Consider the following 19,780-nt stretch of genomic DNA (forward strand, 5'->3'; position numbering starts at 1 on the left):
TGGGGTGAGGAGAAAGGAGTATCAGACCACCCAGACAGCAGTGACTCCCAATAGCACTGATTTCTCCTTCCAGTTACCTGTGGGCACAGGGCCGCTGTGGCTCAGCCCCCGGCACTGGGAGCCAGGCGAGTTGGGTCCCGAGCAGACGTAGCAGCCAGAGAGAGCAGAAATACATCTGCCCCAGAGTTCCTGCCAGGACGCAGTGTGAGTCCCACCCACCTCCTGGATTCCAGTTGCCCAGGTCCAGCTGGGGACAAGTCAATAATGTGGAGGTGGGTGGGGTGACTGGCCTCCCACAAGAGGGGGTAAATATTTGCAGAGCCAGGAAGGCAGTAACTGTCAACAGCCAGGTCGTGCCAAGGCCATGGAGGAACTGGGGCCTGCTGTTCCCTTGCTCTTGGCAATGGTCCCTCAGGGATTCGGGGCTCCGCCCTGCAGAGGTATCTGCAGACCACTGCATGGGATCTTGGCTCAGTATGAGCTACATTCCGTCCCCCCAAAATCCATAAGGTGAGTCCTAACCCCAGCACCTAACATGTGACCCTAGTTGGAAATAAGGTCATTGCAGTTGTAAGAAGTTGGAGTAGGGGGGCTCTAAGCCTACAAGACTGGTGTCCTTATATAAAGGGGACATTTGGACGCAGACACACATCCCTGGAGAGGCCACGTGAAGGTAAAGGCAGAGGTCAGTGTGATACAAGCCAAGGAGCCCAAAGTTGGCCAGCACCCATCAGAAGCTGGGGCGAGACCTACAAGGGGTGCTCCCCTGAGGCCTTCAGAGCTAGCCCGGCCCTGCAACACCTTGATCTTGAACTTCTGGCCTTAAAAACTGTTCCGAGAGAAGAAATTTGTGTTGTTTAAGCCACTCAGTTTCTGGTGCTTTGTATGGTAGCCCCAGGACACAACTATATAGTTCCCTTTAGGTTCTAAACTCTTTGGTACCTGTAAATACTCCTGTATTTAAAGGTGGGGCGGGGCTGGATATTTTTCTTTCCTTCTTTTCCTTCCCTTTTTACTCTGGCTGAAATGACTACATTTTCACAGCATTGCTGATCTTAATTCACTGTAGTGGGTGAAGTCCCAGGGACACTTCTGGGCAGGCTTGTCCAGAAATCCTGCCTGGGGATGTGAAGCGCCTGTGACACCCCCACCCCCATCCTGTGACTGCCCTGGGTCCCTTTGCCTCTGCTGCCACTGCCACTATCACTGGTGCATCTCTGAATTGTCCTGTCCTATTTCCTGCCCACCCGGGGAACTGAGTGCCCAGGTTGTCACGCCTCCCTGGGGCCCCGCTCTAGGGGAAAGGAGAGGGATGGTGGGGCCAGGGAAGGGGGGAATTTGAGAGAGTGTGAATATCCCTCCAGACGAGGCCACCTGCAGCTGCTCGCCTGGAAAACTTGGAACACATGTCAAAAAATATGTCCCTCTCTGCAGGGGCAGGTGTCAGGGGTGGTAACCAGCCCCCTCTCTGGGTTCCAGAGCCCCCGAGAACCCCTCTGGAGAGCACCTGTGCCACCACTGAAAAGGCGGCAGGGGTGGGCAGGGGCTGGGGGATGCAGGGGTGAGTAGGGGGAGCACGGAGGATGTTTCGGGCAGTGAACCAACTCCGTGTGATGCTCTGATGGTGGACACACGTCACTGTCCATCTGTCCAAACCCACAGAAGGCCCAGCGCCAAGAGGGGCCCCTGCTGTAAAGTGTGGGCCCTGGGTGATGACGATGCGTCACTGCAGGTCCATCAGTTGTAACAGAGGCCCCACCCGGTGGGGACGCTGACGGCGGGGGAGGCTGTGCGTGCATGGGGGGCGGGGGGGGGGGGGGGAAGCGGGGGCGTATGGGAAACCTCTGTGCCTTCCCCTCAGTTTTGCTGTGAACCTAAAGTGATCTAAAAAAGTAACTTTCTTATAAGGGGAAAAGAAGCTGCCAAGGAGAAGACTTAGATGGGCAACAATCCCTGAGCATCCTGATTGCCCAGTCCCTCTGTGGGGTGAGCCTCAGCCCCACCCCAGCAGAGGCTTGGCAGGCCCCGGGACAGCACAGCTGGGGGCCGGGAAGCAGCTGCCCCTCCCACACAGAGAGAGGCCAGCGCCTCTGGCTTTCTGCCCTGGGAGGAAGGCCGGAAACGTAGGGTTTTTCCTGACCCCTCTCAGCACTTTTATTACCAAGATTCCTGGACTTTTGACACCACAAAATCCTAACAGATATTGTTCCTGACTGTGGAAAGGGTGTCACCAGCTGAGACACTCCGCCTGAGTGGGCCTTTGTCTCACTCTAGCACCAGAGCAGGGGCACAGCCCGCCCCCAGGCCACTCAGCCCCCTCCTGTCAGGCACCATGCAGGAGAGCGGACAGGATATTCCTGTGCTCAACCAGCTTGGCGTGACCCTCCATCATTCCTCCTGGCACCCGCCTTGTTTTGAGGGTCACCATTATCACCCCCATTGGAGCAGGTGGGTCCCAGAGAGTGAGGGGTCAGTGGCCTTGGACCCCAAAGTGCCCTGCGGGAACAAACACCTGGGTAAGATCTGTGCCTGTCCACTGGACTCCCGGGCCCCCTCTGAGGAAACATCCATGTGGCCTCCTCTGTCCACTGATGTAGAGAAGATGTTAAAGAAAATTTGCCTTCATTGGTGGTTGTGAGCTTTTGTCTATTAGCGTTTGTCTGTTTCTGTATGTGAGGTGATTTCTGTGCTGTGATCAGGGGTTGAGTAAATTCCCCCTTTGGTCTCCTTCTCCCAAGCAGGGGAGACATGAGATGAGGTTTGTTGTTCAGTCCATGTTGTGAGGTGATGGTTAGCTTAGGATTAAAGAAATTCTTGATCAGGGGTGGAGAGAATTCCCTCTTTGTTCTGTCTGTTTTGCCCACATCAGCAGATGAAGTGAAGAAGTAGCTAAGTTATATCAGGACGACACAACAGGCACATTGCCAGGCTTTAGAAGACCTTGGGCTGAAGGTCCCAGCAAGAACAGTAGATATTGCTTGTCCGGATGAATTGGCCCTTTGGCTGGATGGGCAGCATTCATATCAGTAACTGCTGGACCCTCCCGGAACTGGCCATTCCCCGAGGGAGAGGCAGGAACAAGAAACTTGGCTCTAAGGTGAATGTGAGGAAATGTATATGATAGACCTCAGTTTGCAGTGTCACTATAATTATTGTTCCATCATCTGGTAATTTTGTCATTGGTGATTTCTCGTCATTCTAACATTGTGAAGACCTCCAGCAACATGCAGCTTACGACACCCGAGGAGGTCCTGACTTCCAGCCGCGAGCCTGGTGAGGTCTGGCTGGTTCCCGGCCTCTCCAGTGTTGTTCCCCACGGTTAGCCTTCTTGAGAACTTGTTAGCATCTAGAAAACTTGTATGCAGCTTGCAGCTTACAATATCAGAAGACGCCCTAACTTCTACCAACAACAAAGACCTCAACAGCAGTCTTAGGAACTAGCAAGAAGCGGTGTGGGAGATGCCTGAGTTTCTCTCAGCTACAGACCTGGCAAGGTTTTGATTTATGACTTTTCCAGTGCTGTTCTCCCCCGGGTTGGTGAGATTTTGGCATCTACTGTAATAGTTACTATCCTACAAAGCTTATTACTGCTTTTGGGTACTCCTTACTGATGTTATTTGTGTATTTAGCCAAGTGATGTTTGATCAATAGTAAACATATGTTGGGATCTCTTAAACTTATATGTATGTGGACTCCTTTGACGTGACGTTGTTATCAGTGTATAGAGTTTAGTCTTAACCACCTTTCTGTCATTAGCACATTCTATTAATTGCCTTTGTCTTTTGCTGTTGCATATTGCTGAATAAATTGATTAGCTATTGCTAAATAACTAATCAATTAGCCTCCCTAGTGTGTCCCTCCTCCTCCTTTTCCCCCCTGCTCATCATTACAACTGAGAAAGCAAACTCCGAAGGAGAGGCCCGTCCGAGGGTGGGCACACTCTGCCCCCGGTGGCAGGGAGCTTCGTAAACTTGCAGGGGCCCTGAGAACGGGTCCCTTCAGCTGCAGTTTGAGCATCAGCTGACCCTGGTTCCTCCTGGAGAGGAGTGTGTTGGAGGGGATGCCGTTTTCCACAAAGAATGGAGGGTCCCCCCGCCGTTCTTGCTGCCTCCATATAAGCTGCATCATTCTGCCCAGCTTCCAAGGTTCCTTCTGTTAAAAAAAGAGACAGCAGGCCCAAAATGGACTCATTTGTGCTAAGCTATGTCACCAAACCGATGCTTAATACCTAACCTAACTGCAGTCCTCCCCCAGGAATGTAATCTTAAATGATCAGTTTGGAATTTCCTGGTCAGCAGTAGTAGATTCCACTACAGTCATCACTGTCATCCACCCCATAGATCAACCCCTCGGGTCCCCCCAAAGAAAAATGAGGTAATCTGCTTTTTCCTTCTCCCTGCCCCCTTCTGTCTATGAAAAGCTTTCATTCAGTGCAGCAACTGGGACTCCTTTCTATTTGCTGGATGCGATGCTGTGTGATTCATGAACCATTGAATAAAGCCAATTTGATCTCTAAATTTGTTCAGTTGAATTTTGTGTGTATTCCTTTTTTTTTTTTTTTTTTTTTATGCTTCACTTGTGCCTTTCCGGGAGCCGCAGAGCGAGCAGCAGGGCCTGTTATAAAAGACCTAAGTGGTGAAACAAACAACCATCAGTCTGCAGAGGGCCCAGTCCCCTCCCCAGCCCCTCCCCCCCAGCGGCCCCATCCTCGCGGCCCTCACCCCGCCCCCGCCCCGCCCCCTCAGCCCGGCCCCCACTCCCCCTTCCCCCCTCTCCCCGCCTCCAGTCTCGCGGTCAGTGTGGGATCCTGCAGCCCACCGCTTGCCCCATGACCTCCTCCGAATGCCGGGATTTAAAGAACATCTTTGAAGCCTCCAGGTTCCTTCTTTAAAAGGAAAACCTGTCCACAAGGGCAGTCAGTAAAATGAATGAGCAAGGAGGTGGTGAGAATGAGTTTTGTTCATGTAACATGTTTTGGAGAGGACTGCGTGAGTGGAAATCAGACTGAAGCCTGCTCCCTCCGTCCTGCGCCAGCCCCGCTTCCCCGGGGCTTCTCCGGGCTTCCAGACCACCGCTCCCACCCGCGGGTGGGACTGCCTCGCTCGCCTCCATCCACTGCCATCGCGGGGGCGGGGAGGGGGCCTTGGGACACCTGGGGGCTCACTGCATTTTGGCAGGCGCGGTACCTGAGGACCAGAAAATCAGGCCGCCTCAGGGCCGAGTTCTGGTCTGGGCCCCGCCCTCTTCCTGCCACACCCGGCGGCGCGAGGCCTCTCCGGGGCTTGGGAACCTTCGCCAGTGGGAGAGAGAACACCTTGTACAGGTGGGTTAATTGCCTGACGCTGTACACTTAACCTGGGGGAAAGGTGGCAGAGGGTGACATCGGTCTGCGGTGGCTCAGGCGGGAAGCCAGCAGGACGTCTGAGAACTTTCAGATCACACGCTTGAGTGAACTTGGCCGCCCCCCCCCACCACCCCCCCACCCCCGTCTGTGTGAAACACCCAGCTTCTCCCGCACCAGCCACATTTCAAATGCTCAGTGGCCTCCTGTGGCTTGTACTGGACAACAGAATGGAACATTTCCAGCATCGCAGAAAGTCCCAAGGGACAGCGATGCTCGGTCACTGGATCCCCAAATGTGGGTCGACACCAGCTTCCCCTGAAAACATGGTTGCAACGCAGGTTATGCACCCCACGCCAGGGCTCGGGCATCCGGTCCCCCCACCTGCGGGGTAGGTCCAGACCCCCCATTGTTCACGAGCAGCCCCAGAGATTCGCCCGTGGACCATTATATGAGTCACCCACGAACTTGATCTCCAGTTTCATTTCCGTGGCCAGGGCATTTGGTTTCATTTCTCCGGCTGTTGGTAAAGAGGAAACAGTGGGGAGGAGGGGTTCGCACACATATAAAAGGGAAGCCCTGGACGGGAGACAAGGGATTGGCCCAGTGTCGGTTCCGAAGGCGCACAGGTGAGAGCTGGGCTGGGGCGGGCGGGCGCGTCACGCCGCCGTTTTAGCGCAACAGATGGGCCTTTCCGAAGGAATGCCTGGTAAACCTGGCTGGTGCCAGAGGCAGGTGCCCTAAAGGTCGGATTCTGACGCTGCCCTGTGGGACTCTCCTTAAGCCCCGTGTTGGCGCTGGCCCCCAGCCAGCCCCTCTCGCTGAGGGTGCGTTTTACAGAAGTGGCCCCCCTTCCCGAATCTGGCCAAAAGCCTTGTGGCCACGCAAGGGGCACTTCTTGGGACACTTGCTCAGCATCCGTGGAGGGCACACATCCCGGGGTGGGGCGGGAACTTTGTGTCTGTGCAATATTGTGATTTATTGGAAGAAATACTGTGCATTACATCCTCATAGTTTGAAAGGTGCTGAGAGAATAGATCTTAAAAGTCTTTATCACAAGGAAAAAAAATGTTGTAACTGTATGGCGATGGATGTTAACCAGACTTATCGTGGTGATCGTTTTGCAGTCTATACAAATATTGAAAACAAAAAATTCAGTAGGTTACCTGGTCTTCATCCTGGTTCAGAGCTTGAAACCCTTGTGACTTCTTTAGAGGGGAAAGTGTTGTCTTTTGTCATGTTAATGAGGTGACCTTTGGTCTATTGGGGCCTGGTTGTCCCTGGAACAAACCAGGTGGTTAGAAGGTTGGGACTTTCAGCTCCACCCCCAACCTCCAGGGAGGGAGAAGGGTGGGAGGTTGAGTCAATCGCCAATGGCCAATGAGTTAATCAATCACCTATGTACTGAAGCCTCCATAATCACCCCCAAAAGGACGGGGTCCAAAGAGCGTCCAGGCTGGTGACCACGTGGGCATTCAGGAAGAGGGGCACCCTGGAGGGGGCTCGGGAGCTCTGTGCCCTGTCCTCACACCTTGCCCTGTGCCTCTGCCTGTTCCTGAGTTACATCCTTTTGTCATACACCAGTAATCCGGTGAGGAACTTGTTTCTCCGAGTTAAGTGAGCCATTCAGGCAAATTAATTGAGCCCAAGGAGGGGTTTGTTGGAACCTCTGATCTAGTCAGTCAGAAACACAGGTGACAATCTGGACTTGCCCTTGGCATCTGAAGTGGGTGGGATGGGGGGGCTGGAGCAGTCTTACAGGACCGAGCCCTTACCTGAGGGATCTGATGCCATCTCCAGGTCCGTAGTGTTAGAGTTGAGTTAATTGCTTGTTGGGCTGGGGGATGAAAAACACCTGGGAACTGGGATCAGGCTTGCAGCCCCAAAGCCTGGCATCCGGGCTTCAGGGGCCCTCTCAGTTATGGTACTGGTGGCCCAGGGCTGCCCTCGGTGGTGTGCGGAGAACTCCACCTTCTGAGGGGACAGGGCCCTGACTTCTGGCATTTGCTGATGCTCTGTGGTACCAGGTAGTGCTACAATATTCTGCCTTCAGTTCTTACTTAGAGAGACATTGATGCCAAGTGTGCCCAGCAGAGTGGGATTTGTGGGGAAGAGATGAGTTGTAAACAAACCTAATCTCCTCCTAATCTACACCTCCAGGTGTCAACAAACCTGGAGGATTATGTCTTGGGGCTGCCATGACAAGGTTTAAACAATTGAAAGTATTCTCTCCCCCGGCCCTGGAGGCTGGAAGTCTGAGATCGGGTTTCCCAGGTTGCTTCCTCCTAGGACTCGGTGTAGAACCCTTCCTTGCCTCTTCTAGCTTCTGGTCGGTGCCAGCAATCCTTGGTGTTATTTGGGGAAAGTATCTCCAGATGCTGTGGTGGCCTCTCCAGATCGTGCCACCAGCCAGAAGAAGAAATCCACATGGTCACCCAAGACATGGGGCCAATTGTGGCAGATTTTTCTGGACAATCAAACAGTCAGCTCTTGCCTTGCCGAGAACTGGGGGGTTAAGCAGAGGACAGGGTGAAGGCGTGGACTTGGGTCCTTGCGTGATCTCATCTTCTTTCTCTTTCCTGGAAACTCCGTGAATCAGATGGTTGTTGTTGTATTCTGCTTTTAGGATAAACCAATTCCTAATTAGTGTGGAAGGAGGCAAAATACCCCCACAGGCCTGTCTAAAGGATCATAGAGATTCAACACAAGATGCCAGGTCAAAGGGGAAACAAGTTTTTAGTTCATCACAGTGCTCTTCACTCTGCAGCTGTAGTCTCCTCAGCAGACCCAGGGCCAGGAGGCCATGCTGGGGATGGACACAGGGCACTGGGATTCAGGCCTCTGGGGCCTGCAGAGACTCCTGGTGCTCAGTGAAGCATGCGGAAAGCTCAAGCTCCCCCCGCCCCCCACCAAAATAAAAAACAGCCTACAGGAAGAAGTGCAGGGCAGAGGGGCTTGTCTTCAAGAGTGCATTTCTGAAGTTTGCCCGTCTCTTATGGTGTTCGGCCATACCGTTCCAAAGCCCGAAAAACTTGACTCTTCCTTCTTTATCAAAGTAATGTATTATTTACTGGCCTCCTGCGTCTGTCGCCTTCCAGCCATGGGCCATGGTGTCCTGGCTGCTTAACTGGTCTGAACTCCACTGCCCCTTCTCATATAAAATTCGGGATAATGTAAATGAGATGTGCAAACCACATAGCACTTGGGGAGGGCACACCAGGGCACAAATGACAGCCAAGCACGCCCTGGACCCTTGGGAATTGTGCCTGACCAAGGGTGCAGGATCTGAACTGTCTCTTCTCCTCTCCCAGAAGAAGAGGAGCAGCGCCCGCTCCTGCAGCATGGCCCCTCCGCAAAGTCACGGCTCGTGCGCTTACATTAAGGAGGGTCACATACTCCTTGTTTTATTTCCTTGTATTGAGGAGAGTAACTAAGTTGATGGCATGTCCTTGAGGGCAATTTGATTTAAAACAAAACAAAACCACAACAAACAGAGACGGTTCACACAGGATCGTGTTTTCTCCTGACACTTGGGGAAGGGTGGGCAGGGGGTGGAGTGGCTGTTTTGTAAAAGGAATGATTCGGGGGGCGGAGGGGGGGACAGTGTGAGATGGTCACTCAGGAAACTGTCTGATGCCAGCGCATCAGAGGCTAAAACTCAGACTCCAGAGAAATGAAGAAGTGGAAGACACAGAACAGTTGAAAATAACTCAGACTTCTTTTTGGTCCCCGATCAGTGGGGAGGATTTGTGCAGCTCTTTGCTCTAAATCTAGTAATAGGCAGAGGGGCCCTTCTGGCGGGTGCATGACAGCGATTCCTGCACGGGACACGCCTGCAGTGTTTAGGGGCAGAGCTGGTCGCACACGGGATCAAACTTCAGGATGACTGCCAGGCTGGCTGTGAGTGGGACATGGGGCATGTTTCTGTCGGACAGGCCGAGGTTGCCTTTCACCCAGAAGACGGAATGCAGGAGCTGGCTTAGGATCTGAGGGACGCAGAGCACAGCGTGAACTGGAAAAGATTACATAAGCCCAGGTGATAAAGAAATTGCTGTCTAGACGTGTGGCAACTACTAAGTTCATGGGGAAGTGAGCATTATACGCGGGGGGAGTATAATTCATTTAGCTGCTGCTGCCGCCTTTGGCTGTAAGCAGAGGGCATGGCGAAGCCAGCCAGCGCTCCTCACTTAGGCCTGCCTTCCACCAACACGCCCACAGGTTTGGCCCAGAGCAGCGTGGCCAGAGAGGAGGGTGGCCCAGGGGCCTTCTCCAGGGGAGGACCTTCCTTCCACTTCAGCTCCCATGACCAGTGCCCAGTTCAGGAGTGTGGCATCAGTAGTTATCTCTAGTAAACATCACCAGGCCAGGCGGCCGGGTCAGCATTCAATTGACTGACCACAGTGGTTTGGATCAAGGTGACAGTGGTCGGGGTAGTGGAGACTGTTACATGTGGATCGCTTTGAAGGCAGAGTGAACAGGTGTGCCTACAGGGCCGTGGGACTGAGGCAGAGAGGGGTCAGGGAGGTGGGGAGATGTACGGCTGGCCCTGCTAGAAGGTGCAGCTGGCCTTAATGGAGAGAGGCACAGGCTGGGATGGGGAACGCACACTAGTGCTGTTTCTAAGAAGGGCCCCAGGAATATCTGAATCCTGCCCTAGAAAAATAGCCCGCCCTATGTCCACCTGTTCCTTTATGGGACCAGTAGCTAGTGAGGGCCTGCCACTGCCCAGGGCCATCGGTGGAGCTGGGGACTCATGAGGGCACGGAGGTGACAGGTGACAATCGAGGAAACATAAGGAGAGTGACTGCAGGTGCACAGACAGAAGCGAAGGAGCTCTTGTAGCGTAGCTGACGGCCTGGCCGTTCTCAGGGCTCCCACCTGAGGGATCCCCCTTTGGGTCAGGTCTCCAGTCAATGCAGCTGACCCCTCGGAAGAGAGGTAGAAGATTCCCTCTCCTTTCAACCCACGGTCAGGTCCAGCTCCAGCAATATCGGGAAAGGCCAGGGCACATCCCGGGCAGGGTGAGGCCATGAAGACGAGAGGGACACCAGGAGCTCCCCTACCTACTAAAAGGGAGCTGCCCCCAGCGTGGCTGTGGCCCCCCCAGGAGGAAAAGAAGCCTCAAAGACAGAGAGAAAGCCTAGCACCAAGCGTCAGTCCCCTTGCTTCTCTGGACTCCAAAATTAAAAACAAACAAACAACCGAAATAAAAGAATTAAAAAGGAAAGAAAGCAAGACAGAGACAGGCAAGTCTTCTCCCAGGGGGAACCCGGTGCGGACCTTGCAGACCCCATGGCAGAGAGTGCTGGCACATGCTACGTCCTCGTATTGGTTTCTTCGTGTCACCATCACAAAGTCCCACAGGCTGGAGGGCTTAAACAATGGACACTTATTCTCTCACAGTCTGGAGGGTAAAAGTCTGAGATCCAGGTGTCGGCAGGGTGGGTTCTTCTGAGGCCTCACCCCTTGGAGACAGCCGTCCTCTCCATGTCCCCACATGGCTGTCCCTTTGTGTGTGTGTGTGTGTGTGTGTGTGTGTGTGTGTGTGTGTGTGTCCTGATTTCCTCTTCTCAGAAGGACACCAGTCAGATGGGATTAAGGCCTCCCTGATGGCCTCGTTTTACCTTACTCACCTCTTTAGAGGCCGTGTCTCCAAGAGTCACGCTCTGAGGTGATGGGCGTTAGGGCTTCAGCATGTGAATTTGGTTGGGGGGGCGGGTACAACTCTGCCCATAACAGTCCTCGGTGCATATTTCTTGAATGAGTGAGTGAATGAATGAATGAACGAATGAACTATAGCTCATTTTTAAAGTAGGCCATGACACACACCACCACGCCGTGTGTGTGCACATCTGTTTTGAGGAAAGGAAAAATTTCCCCTTTCTCAGCATTCAGAGAAGAGATGCTATAAATACAGAAAAGTACACTTTTTAGGGACTTTTTTTCTGAAAAAAGGTCACAGAAACTTTTAGAAAGGGTGGTGACATGATGAGCTTGGGGGTTAAGAAAGAAAACAGGCACAGTAAGTGAACTGACGCACAAGGTCACAAGGGAGGGCGGGAGGGAGGGTCATGAGCTAACCCACTGCAGCTGGACAAGGAATTTAAGTGGACATTCCAAAGTCCTGCTAGTGGACAGGAGCCAGCCTGAAGACTCCAGTCCTTCCCCCCGTCTGAGTGTCCCAATTAAAGGCTGCCATAACGAGTTACCCAACTTCTGTGGCTTAAAACAGCAGAACTGGGGGCGGCCGGATGGCTCAGTTGGTTAGAGCGCGACCTCTCAGCAAGGCTGCCGGTTCAGTTCCCGCAGGGGAGGATGGGCTGCGCCTCCTGCAACTAAAGATTGAAAATGGCGACTGGCCTTGGAGCTGGTGGGCCCTGGAGAAACACACTGTTCCCCAATAAAAACACAACAACAACAGCGACAACAAACGGTAGAGATGGATTGTCTCAGTCTGAAGGCCAGAAATCAGAGCTCACGGTGTGGGCAGGGGCGGCTCCTTCTGGAGCCATGAGGGAGAACCCGTCCCGTGGCTCTCGCCTAACTTCTGGTGGCTCCTGGCACTCCTTGGTGGCGCTGGGCCTGAGGCCACATCACTCGAGTCTCTGCCTCTGTCTTCACATCGCCCTCCCGTGTGGGTCTCTGTGTCTCAGGTCTCCCTCTCTTGTCTCTCATTGGATGTACGGCCCGCTCTTGTCTGCAATGCCTTAACTTCATTACATCTGCAAACACTCTTTTTCCTAAGAAGACCACACTCACAGTTCGGGAGGACTTGGATTTGGGGGTGTGGTGGAGGAGACGCCATTCACCCTACAGCACCCTGTGCCTAGAGGGGAGGGGCTGTGTAAGGGACAGTGGGAAAGGTTCACGTCGAGAGTCGCTCGGATTGGGTCTGAGTCCTGGCTTGGACCAGCGACTGGACCTTCTGTACTTATTTCTTGACCTGGAAAAGGCAGATAAGGAGCTGACACGTAGGGCTGTTGTCAAAACAAGGTGACTGTCCTGGGGCAGCCTTGGGTGTGCCAGCACCCCTACCACCCGCTGCTCCTAACAGGGCTGCCTTGATCTGTGCACAGGCCACAGACACCGAGAAGCCGGAGACTCAAACACATACTCTCGTAGACGCCCCAGCAGCCTGACCGAGTCTGGGTGAGGAGCAGTGGGTGGGACCAGGGCGGGCTTCCAGAGGGCATGAGAGACACTGCGTCCCCCGCTCCATGCCTACTGGTCCCTGTCTGATCTGAGCACGGGGTCATGGAGCCCATCAGCAGTGACAGGAGAACATCCAAATTTTCCCATGGAAACATGGAGTCTACTGCCCCTTGTCCCCAAGACCCTTGTTCTCTGTGCCTGTTTGCTGCCCTCAGCCCCTGCACACGGGCCTGTGCTGGGCTTCTGGCATCTCCCGTGTCTGTGTGCAGGGGCTGGGCTATGCTGGGGCTGCGGGAGCCGGGGCTGAGGGGCGGCCTGGGGGATGACCACGTGGTGACTTCGAGCCCTTTCCCATTCTGTGTCTCTGCAGAGCTTGTCAAGAAGATTGGGGGTGCTAAGCAACGGGAAAGGAACCCACCACGTGCAACTGGTCTCCAGTTGATGCCCAGAGCCCACAGGCCTTGGCCACACAGAAGCACAATCGGTTTTCTTCCCAACGCTATCCGAAAACAGCAATGAACTTCTCCCAGCCACAGCCACCGCTACGGCTATTTGAAGGAGCAGGAGGACAAGTGAGGTTTTCCCCAAAATGGTCAATGGGGGAGAAGGACACTGTTAAACTCAGCAAGAACTTCAACTTGATGGCAGTGAATGTTCCGCTGCCAGCAGAAAACAGGGGCCAAGAGAGGACACAGGTGAGTCAGCACGAGGGGTGTTCAGCAAGCGTGCATTCCAGCCGCCAGTCAGAGGAAAGGCGGTCAGTGGCTGTGGGTCAGCCCACCACGCCCGACAACACAGCTGGTTTCCCCGGCTCTCCCCAACAATAAGCGCCAGAGATACACCCAGCAATGACCCTCCTCGACATGAGTCTGGGGGCTTCTGTTCCATGTGCTGGGGTCTCCTTCCAGGAGCTTTTCCTCCAGCTACTCCTGTTGGTGTCACCATTGCTAGCACCCTCTCCAGATCCCTCTCTACCCCAGTGTGGCAGCCCAGGACTGGAAGCCCTCACCTCTTGGTACCTTCTCTCTGCTCTGTCAGGCACCTCCATTCCCAGCCCAGTAGCCCTGCTCTGGCGGAAGCAAAGCCTCAATAGGAACAGAACACAGGAACCTCCCTGGAGGTCCATTTAGAGCCCCCTATCATCCTTTCGGTCCTCCTGTCTGCAGCCTAACATAGTACATGCCCACTTCTGCAGCAAATCCTCCCCGGCGGTGGGAACCTTCCCACGGGCCAAGGACATGAAGCCGCCCAGGGGCCCGAGAACAGCCTGTTCAGCCAGTATGAGGAGAAGGTGCGTCCCTGCATCGACCTCATTGACTCGCTGCGGGCCCTGGGCGTGGAGCAGGACCTGGCCCTGCCTGCCATCGCGGTCATCGGGGACCAGAGCTCGGGCAAGAGCTCCGTGCTGGAGGCGCTGTCGGGCGTCGCCCTTCCCAGGGGCAGCGGTAAGCGTGGACGGCCAGCTTCGTCCTGTGGGGGTGGCCGGGCAGCTGCGAACCACAAAGGGGTACCAGTGGTGTCAGAGACAGGCCTCTGGGAAGGCCCCCAGGAGGGCGGCTCCTCCAGGCTCTGGGTGGGGGTTGGGGGCTTAGCTATGGGCGTCCCACAATGTCCCTCGTTTCCAGAGCCCACTTCCACACGATGCTGGCCATCGCTGAGCCTGTGTCAGCCAAGGTCCCAGGACCTGGTTGTTTCCCCATAGTGCTGTTTGTAAGCCTGCACCAGCATTTCTTTTCTGATCACGTTAAATCTGTGTCAGGTGAATTCCTTTTGAAGAATTTTCTCAACATTTTGAGAAGCGATTAGCCGGGATCATAGTGTGATAAGACACGTGCTTTGCTTTAAAAAAATGTTAAGTATGTACATAAAGAAGCTATTGTACATGTACAATTTAATAATTATAAAAGGAAAAAAAAGAGAAAGAGCTAATATCCTCAAAGTGGATAGATGGAGACCTGTCCTGGCCCAGCCCTGGCTCCATCTCCTGCCAGCGCTGCCCACAGGCCAAACCCAACCGGAACCAAGGGCCCGGGAGGCACCGGTGTCACCCCACCAGGCTGCCTCCCAGGCACAGAGGAGGGTGTGGGCATGCCAGAGAACTGCACAGACCCCAACAACAGCCTCCGTGCCAGGCGACCAGCTTGTGCTCCCACCTGACCACAGGCAGCCTGGTCCTGGCTGCAAGGGTTCCTGTGAGGTCCCCGTCAGCTCGGGCACCTGATGCAAGAAACTAAGAGTCTGGGACAGGCATCCATCCTCTTCTCTGCCCTAGGTTCAGCATTTTGGGGAGAGGCGTGATGGCGTGGATGCCCCTGGCAGGCATGTGACCCAGGGCAAGTCCCCAGGCTGGGCGAGGAGATGGTCCTCCCTCATAGGGCAGCATTTACTCCCTGCCCTGCAGGCATTGGGGCTGCACCACGGGAGCCCCCAGCCCCAAGAAGCTCAGGGCTGTTCCAGGCTCTTTGAGCTCCAGATTCATGGGAAGGTCCTCCTTCCCCACAAGATGCTCCACAAACTGCACTCTTAGAATTCCCTTGGACCCCTCCTTCGGGTCATTCATCTTCCCCCCATGCTCTCACTGTCTTCCCTCACCCCCATCTTGGGAGGGTTGGGTGGCCCTCGGGCAAATCTCCGTGCTTCACACTTCCATCTGTCCCCTCTGGGGCTGCCACCTGTCCCACATCCAACACCTGAGGTGTTTCTAGGGCCTGGTAGTAAGTGAGAGGAGCCTGGGTTGGGCCCAGACAGGGGTCAAAATTTCAGACGAGTCCTCTGGGGACACTGGGGCAGCCCCTTGGGGACGTGGGGGGAGAGAGAAAGGGCGTATGCAACACTTCATTTTAAAGGAAATTTAAGATGATCGGGAACCTCTCTCTTAGGAATCATAACCAGGTGTCCGCTGGTGTTGAAACTGAAAAAACAGCTGGGGTACGAGTTCCCGTGGAAGGGGAAGATCAGCTACCGGAACACGGAACTGCAGCTTCAGGACCCCTCCCAGGTGGAGAGGGAGATATATAAAGGTAGGGTCACTTCTGCAGGCTGGGTGCAGGGCTGCTCCCCTCATGGCCCTGTCTCCTCTGCTCCTCACGGGGCTTCCTCAGCTCCACAAGCGAGCGCACGTTCCCTGCCAGGCTCTTCCCCGTACCCCCATGCTGTCCTCTCCTTTCACTTAACTCCTACTCTTTCTTCGGGTCTCAGTGTGCGCCCCCCTCCTCGGGGAAGTGTCCGTCGGCACAGTGCTGAGGCACTGCTGCTCTAACCCATCCTAACCTGGCTGGCTGGCCGCCTTGTGGCCAGATCTCCATGCAGCTTCCCCGACACAGACCCACCCACCCGTCACTTCTGGAAGCACAGCCACCACCCGGCCTTTGAGCAAAGCTTGACGTTAGTGTTAGGTAACGACAGAGGGTTGAAAGGCATAATTACTCCTGGAGTCCACTTCCCCACCCCCTCAGAGGGCCCCTGGTGGTCACTGCCCGCCCGTGTCACCAGAGAGCCTGCACTTCCCCCTGGGCAGCTTCTCCCCTTTCCCACTCTCACATGGGTCTCAGCTAGGGCGGCAAGAATGCCCCGACCGTAGTAAGAATCTCTGCAGGGGCGACCTCCTTTCAGGAAGATGGGTTCTTCATATCAAAAAACAACAGCATCTGAGGGGAAGGACGTCACATGCCTTTGGGAGCTCAGCTCCCCGAGAACCCCGTGGCCTCAGGCGCACTGGAGGGATCCCTTCCAAAGTGGAGAAGTCCTGTTCCCAATTCTAGCGTTCAGCCCGAACACAGCAGCTGCTTGAGACCCTCACTTGGCGAGTTTCCTAGCTGGAAATGACACGAGCCTTGCACCCGGCTGTGTCTGTGACAGTTGTCCAGCCCGCAGCCATCGTGGACTGTCTAGGCCTGAGCTCGCAGGCAGGACCGGGAGGGCTGTGTGCTCGGCGCGCGTCAGAGTTCCGCACACCACGGATGCCTGCTCGGTGAACGCTCTCGGGCAGGATGTGTGATGAGCGCCCACCGCGTACGGCATCTTTAGAAGAGCATCTCGGGACTCCCGTCTGCTGCTGTGGGCGTGTAAGTTGGTGCCGCCACTCTGAGAACTGGTAATAGCCGTTACAGCTGCAGGTGTGCACACCCAATAACGCACCAATACTCCGCTCCTGAGGATCACCCAGCCAGGTTGTGCACGAAAAGCCCGGTTCCAGCATGTTCAGAGCGGCACTATTGAGAGAGCCCCACACGGGACACGAGCCAGATGTTCATCAACGGTCAACTGGCTCAAGGCACTGTCGCAAGGGCACAGGGTCCTCCCCACTCCAAGTACCAATACGGGTGAATCTTACGGATGTCGTGTTGAGTGAAAGAAGCCAGACACAAGCGAGCACGTAATTTACAATTCCACTGCTCGCTTTGGCAGCATAGGCTACTTTACGATTCCATTTATAATTAGGTGGGGCCATGTGAAATTGTTGTTCTTGTATCAAAAATTGTCATATATCAGTGAATTCATTAGCCTCAATCAAATATAAAGTACAAAAATGGGCAAAAGCAGTGGATGCTGGGAGGTCTCAGGGGAGTGAGTGGTCACTCTTGGCGGGGGCTAACGAGTGGCCAGAGCAGGAGGGGCTTCTGGGGGCTGGCTGTGGTCTGTTTCTTGATCCTGGGGTTGCTTACATCTGTGTGTTCAGCCTGTGAAAAGCATCAGGCCACACACTTAGGGCAAGGAGTACTTTTTTGTACATACGTTACACTTCACCACAACGTTAGGGGCGTCATATCTTAAGGAGTGACTGTGAAATGATAAATAAGGCAGGAAAAGTTTACAGAGGAGCAGCCCTGGTTTTTAACCTGCTCCCGGTCCTGTCTCTAAAGGATTCGGCAATTCATTGGGGCTGTCCTCAGATCAGGGCTGTCCCCTGAATATAAGTGACATACGGAACTGTGCACAGATTGCATTGCTAGTGCCCCAGGACAGTGCCAGTGTGCTTCTCATCTGACCGAGGCCCAGCGGTCCACTCAGGGAGAGCACTCAGTGCCTCTGGTTCATTCACTGCCGTAACTCACAGTGTCAGTGCCCCCTGGAGGTCACAGCCCTCCAACCTTCCCAGGGGGCCTTTACCTAAAGCTTTGGAGTCCATCCAGATGTGTCCTCTCCCCAGGCCCAAAGCCATCATCAGGCAGAATTGGTCGCAAATAAGTTGCACTGTCCAGTGAGCTTACCGTGTTACAAGTGTAGACTCAATCACCACCAGGCAAGGCTGCTGGAGAGAAGGGCCTTCCAACTCTGACCTTCCAGGACGGACTTCCTGTTCCAGGAAGGATCCAGGGGCACATTCTGAGAGGTGCCGAGGATACAGATACCCTGGGGGATAAAATGAGTAACTGGAAGTCCTGGGAGCATTACCTTGTAGACACAAGCTCCCCTGAGCTGGTAACAATGGTCTCTACGTCCTTGTCTCGTCCTTGGCATGTATATCTTCCTTGTCTTTCCCTCACCTAAACCATCCTAGGCATCAGTTCATTTCAAGATGTTAGCAGGTCCTCTAGCTCCTGGCTTCTCAGTGTGGTTCCTGGTCAGCGACATCACCTGGGGCTTGTGGGAACTGCAGAATCTCAGGCCACAGCCCAGGCCTGCTGAGTCAGAATCCTGGTGGGGCGTTAACCAGACCCCTGACGAGTCAGATGCACTTAAATTTTGAGAAACCCTGATCAGAGCAGGACCAGCTACATGATTCAGGGGGCTCAGTGCAAAACAATCGTAATCAAATCCCTATGTATTATATATGCATAGTTTGGGGTATGTATTAAGCATGTAATAAATTGTATGTATTAATAGTTCTCAAAAAGAAATACTTTAAACCTCCTCTGAAGACTGTATCTAGGAAATAACCCATTTTCAGATAGAATATTAGAGAAGAAATAATTTTCCTTCCTCTTCTGCTTTCCAGGAATGTTTCTTCCTTTTCCCACTCCCTTCCTTCAACACCTCTTAACCTCCAAGGACAGCACGGAAGGATTATGGCAAAATAGTTCATGACCAAAGATAAATAACAAATAGTTTGAAACAGTGACAATGTCTATTATCAACATGGCACATTTACTTACGTGTCTCTATTGAGCCAGGGGTCCTGCCCCCTTGAGTTTCTCTGTGATCCCTCCAGTAGACCCTGGACTAGCTGGCAGTTGGCTTTGGGAGAATGTCCCCTCTCAGGGGTCTGCTTAGCTTCAGACTTACCACCAGCTTTTAGATTAGCCCTTGTTCCCAACAGACAGGAAGACGCAGAGGGGCTTTGCACTAGGTGTCCTGAAGTGGAGGGGTAGTGACCATGCCATAAACACACCTACCAGTGGAATTCAGTGTGTGGTGCTTGTCACATGTGTTTGTGTGTGTTAGCATGTGCATTTATGTATATGTGTCAGTGTGTGTATGTGTATGTGAGAAACCGCTGGATACAAAGAGGCAGAAGACGTGTAATACTGTCCTGGAGTAAATTATATACATATATTCTGGTTATAAAAGTAATACATACCTCTATTAGTTAACTATTGCTACGTAACAAAGTTACCCCCAAATTTAGCAGCTTAAAACGCAAGCATGTCTTCTCTCACACTGTGTGGGTGTCAGGAATTGGACACCTGCTGGGTGGTTCTGGCTCAGACTCTCAGATGAAGCTGCTGCCGAGAGGATGGCTGGGGCTGCGTTGTCTGAAGGCTCGACTGGGGCTGGTGAACTGCTCCCTCACAGGGTCGTTAACAGGAGGTTCTGGCTGACTGCTGGCAGAGGCCTCTCCTTAGGTGCTTGGTGTCCTCATGACAGGACAGACACCCCAGAGTGAGTCATCCAAGAGGAAGCAGGAGCAAGCCATGATGCCTTTTAGGACCTACTCACACTGTCACTTCCACCATATCTATTCTTTTCATTATTTATTTATTTATTTATTTATTTATTTATTTATTTATTTCAGTTACAGTTGGCACCACCATATCCACCAGGGGTGCCAAAAGAGTGTACACATTGTAAGAGATGTTATCTATGTATTACTTTTCAAAATTGAGTTGAATTGCTGTAGCAAAGTGTAGTATGTTGTTCGCTCAAAAGATAGCGTTAATCAAATGAATGCTAGTGTCATTCACTGTATTACTATTTTAATAGCTTTTTCCTTTCTTAAAATGTGTATACATGTTTTTGGCACCCTCTGTATATTTTAAACACAAGTCCCTGTGTCCAGCCCCTCTCAAGTTTCCACCTTTTGGTGAGGAAGTTTTGAAGGATTTGTGAACATGTTTTAAAACCATT

The 19,780-nt window shown here is 53.4% G+C and overlaps 1 protein-coding gene across 2 annotated transcripts in view; it reads left to right on the forward strand.

The window, feature by feature from the left end:
- Positions 1-5,834: 5,834 nt before the first annotated feature.
- The window catches only part of MX2 (MX dynamin like GTPase 2), a 34,498-nt gene continuing 20,552 nt past the window's right edge, over positions 5,835-19,780 (forward strand). The window contains exons 1-4 of one of the 2 annotated variants that reach the window (XM_033089253.1): positions 5,835-5,970; positions 12,864-13,188; positions 13,689-13,938; positions 15,373-15,513. In XM_033089253.1, coding sequence (XP_032945144.1) covers positions 13,009-13,188; positions 13,689-13,938; positions 15,373-15,513 — 571 coding nt within the window. In that variant the 5' untranslated portion in view covers positions 5,835-5,970; positions 12,864-13,008. Of the gene's footprint in view, positions 5,971-12,468; positions 12,491-12,863; positions 13,189-13,688; positions 13,939-15,372; positions 15,514-19,780 lie in introns of those variants that run through there. The other variant, XM_033089263.1, reaches the window with a different exon arrangement.

This window comes from Rhinolophus ferrumequinum, chromosome 2 (assembly GCF_004115265.2).
Source record: "Rhinolophus ferrumequinum isolate MPI-CBG mRhiFer1 chromosome 2, mRhiFer1_v1.p, whole genome shotgun sequence".
In the NCBI taxonomy this organism is placed as follows: Eukaryota; Metazoa; Chordata; class Mammalia; order Chiroptera; family Rhinolophidae; genus Rhinolophus; species Rhinolophus ferrumequinum.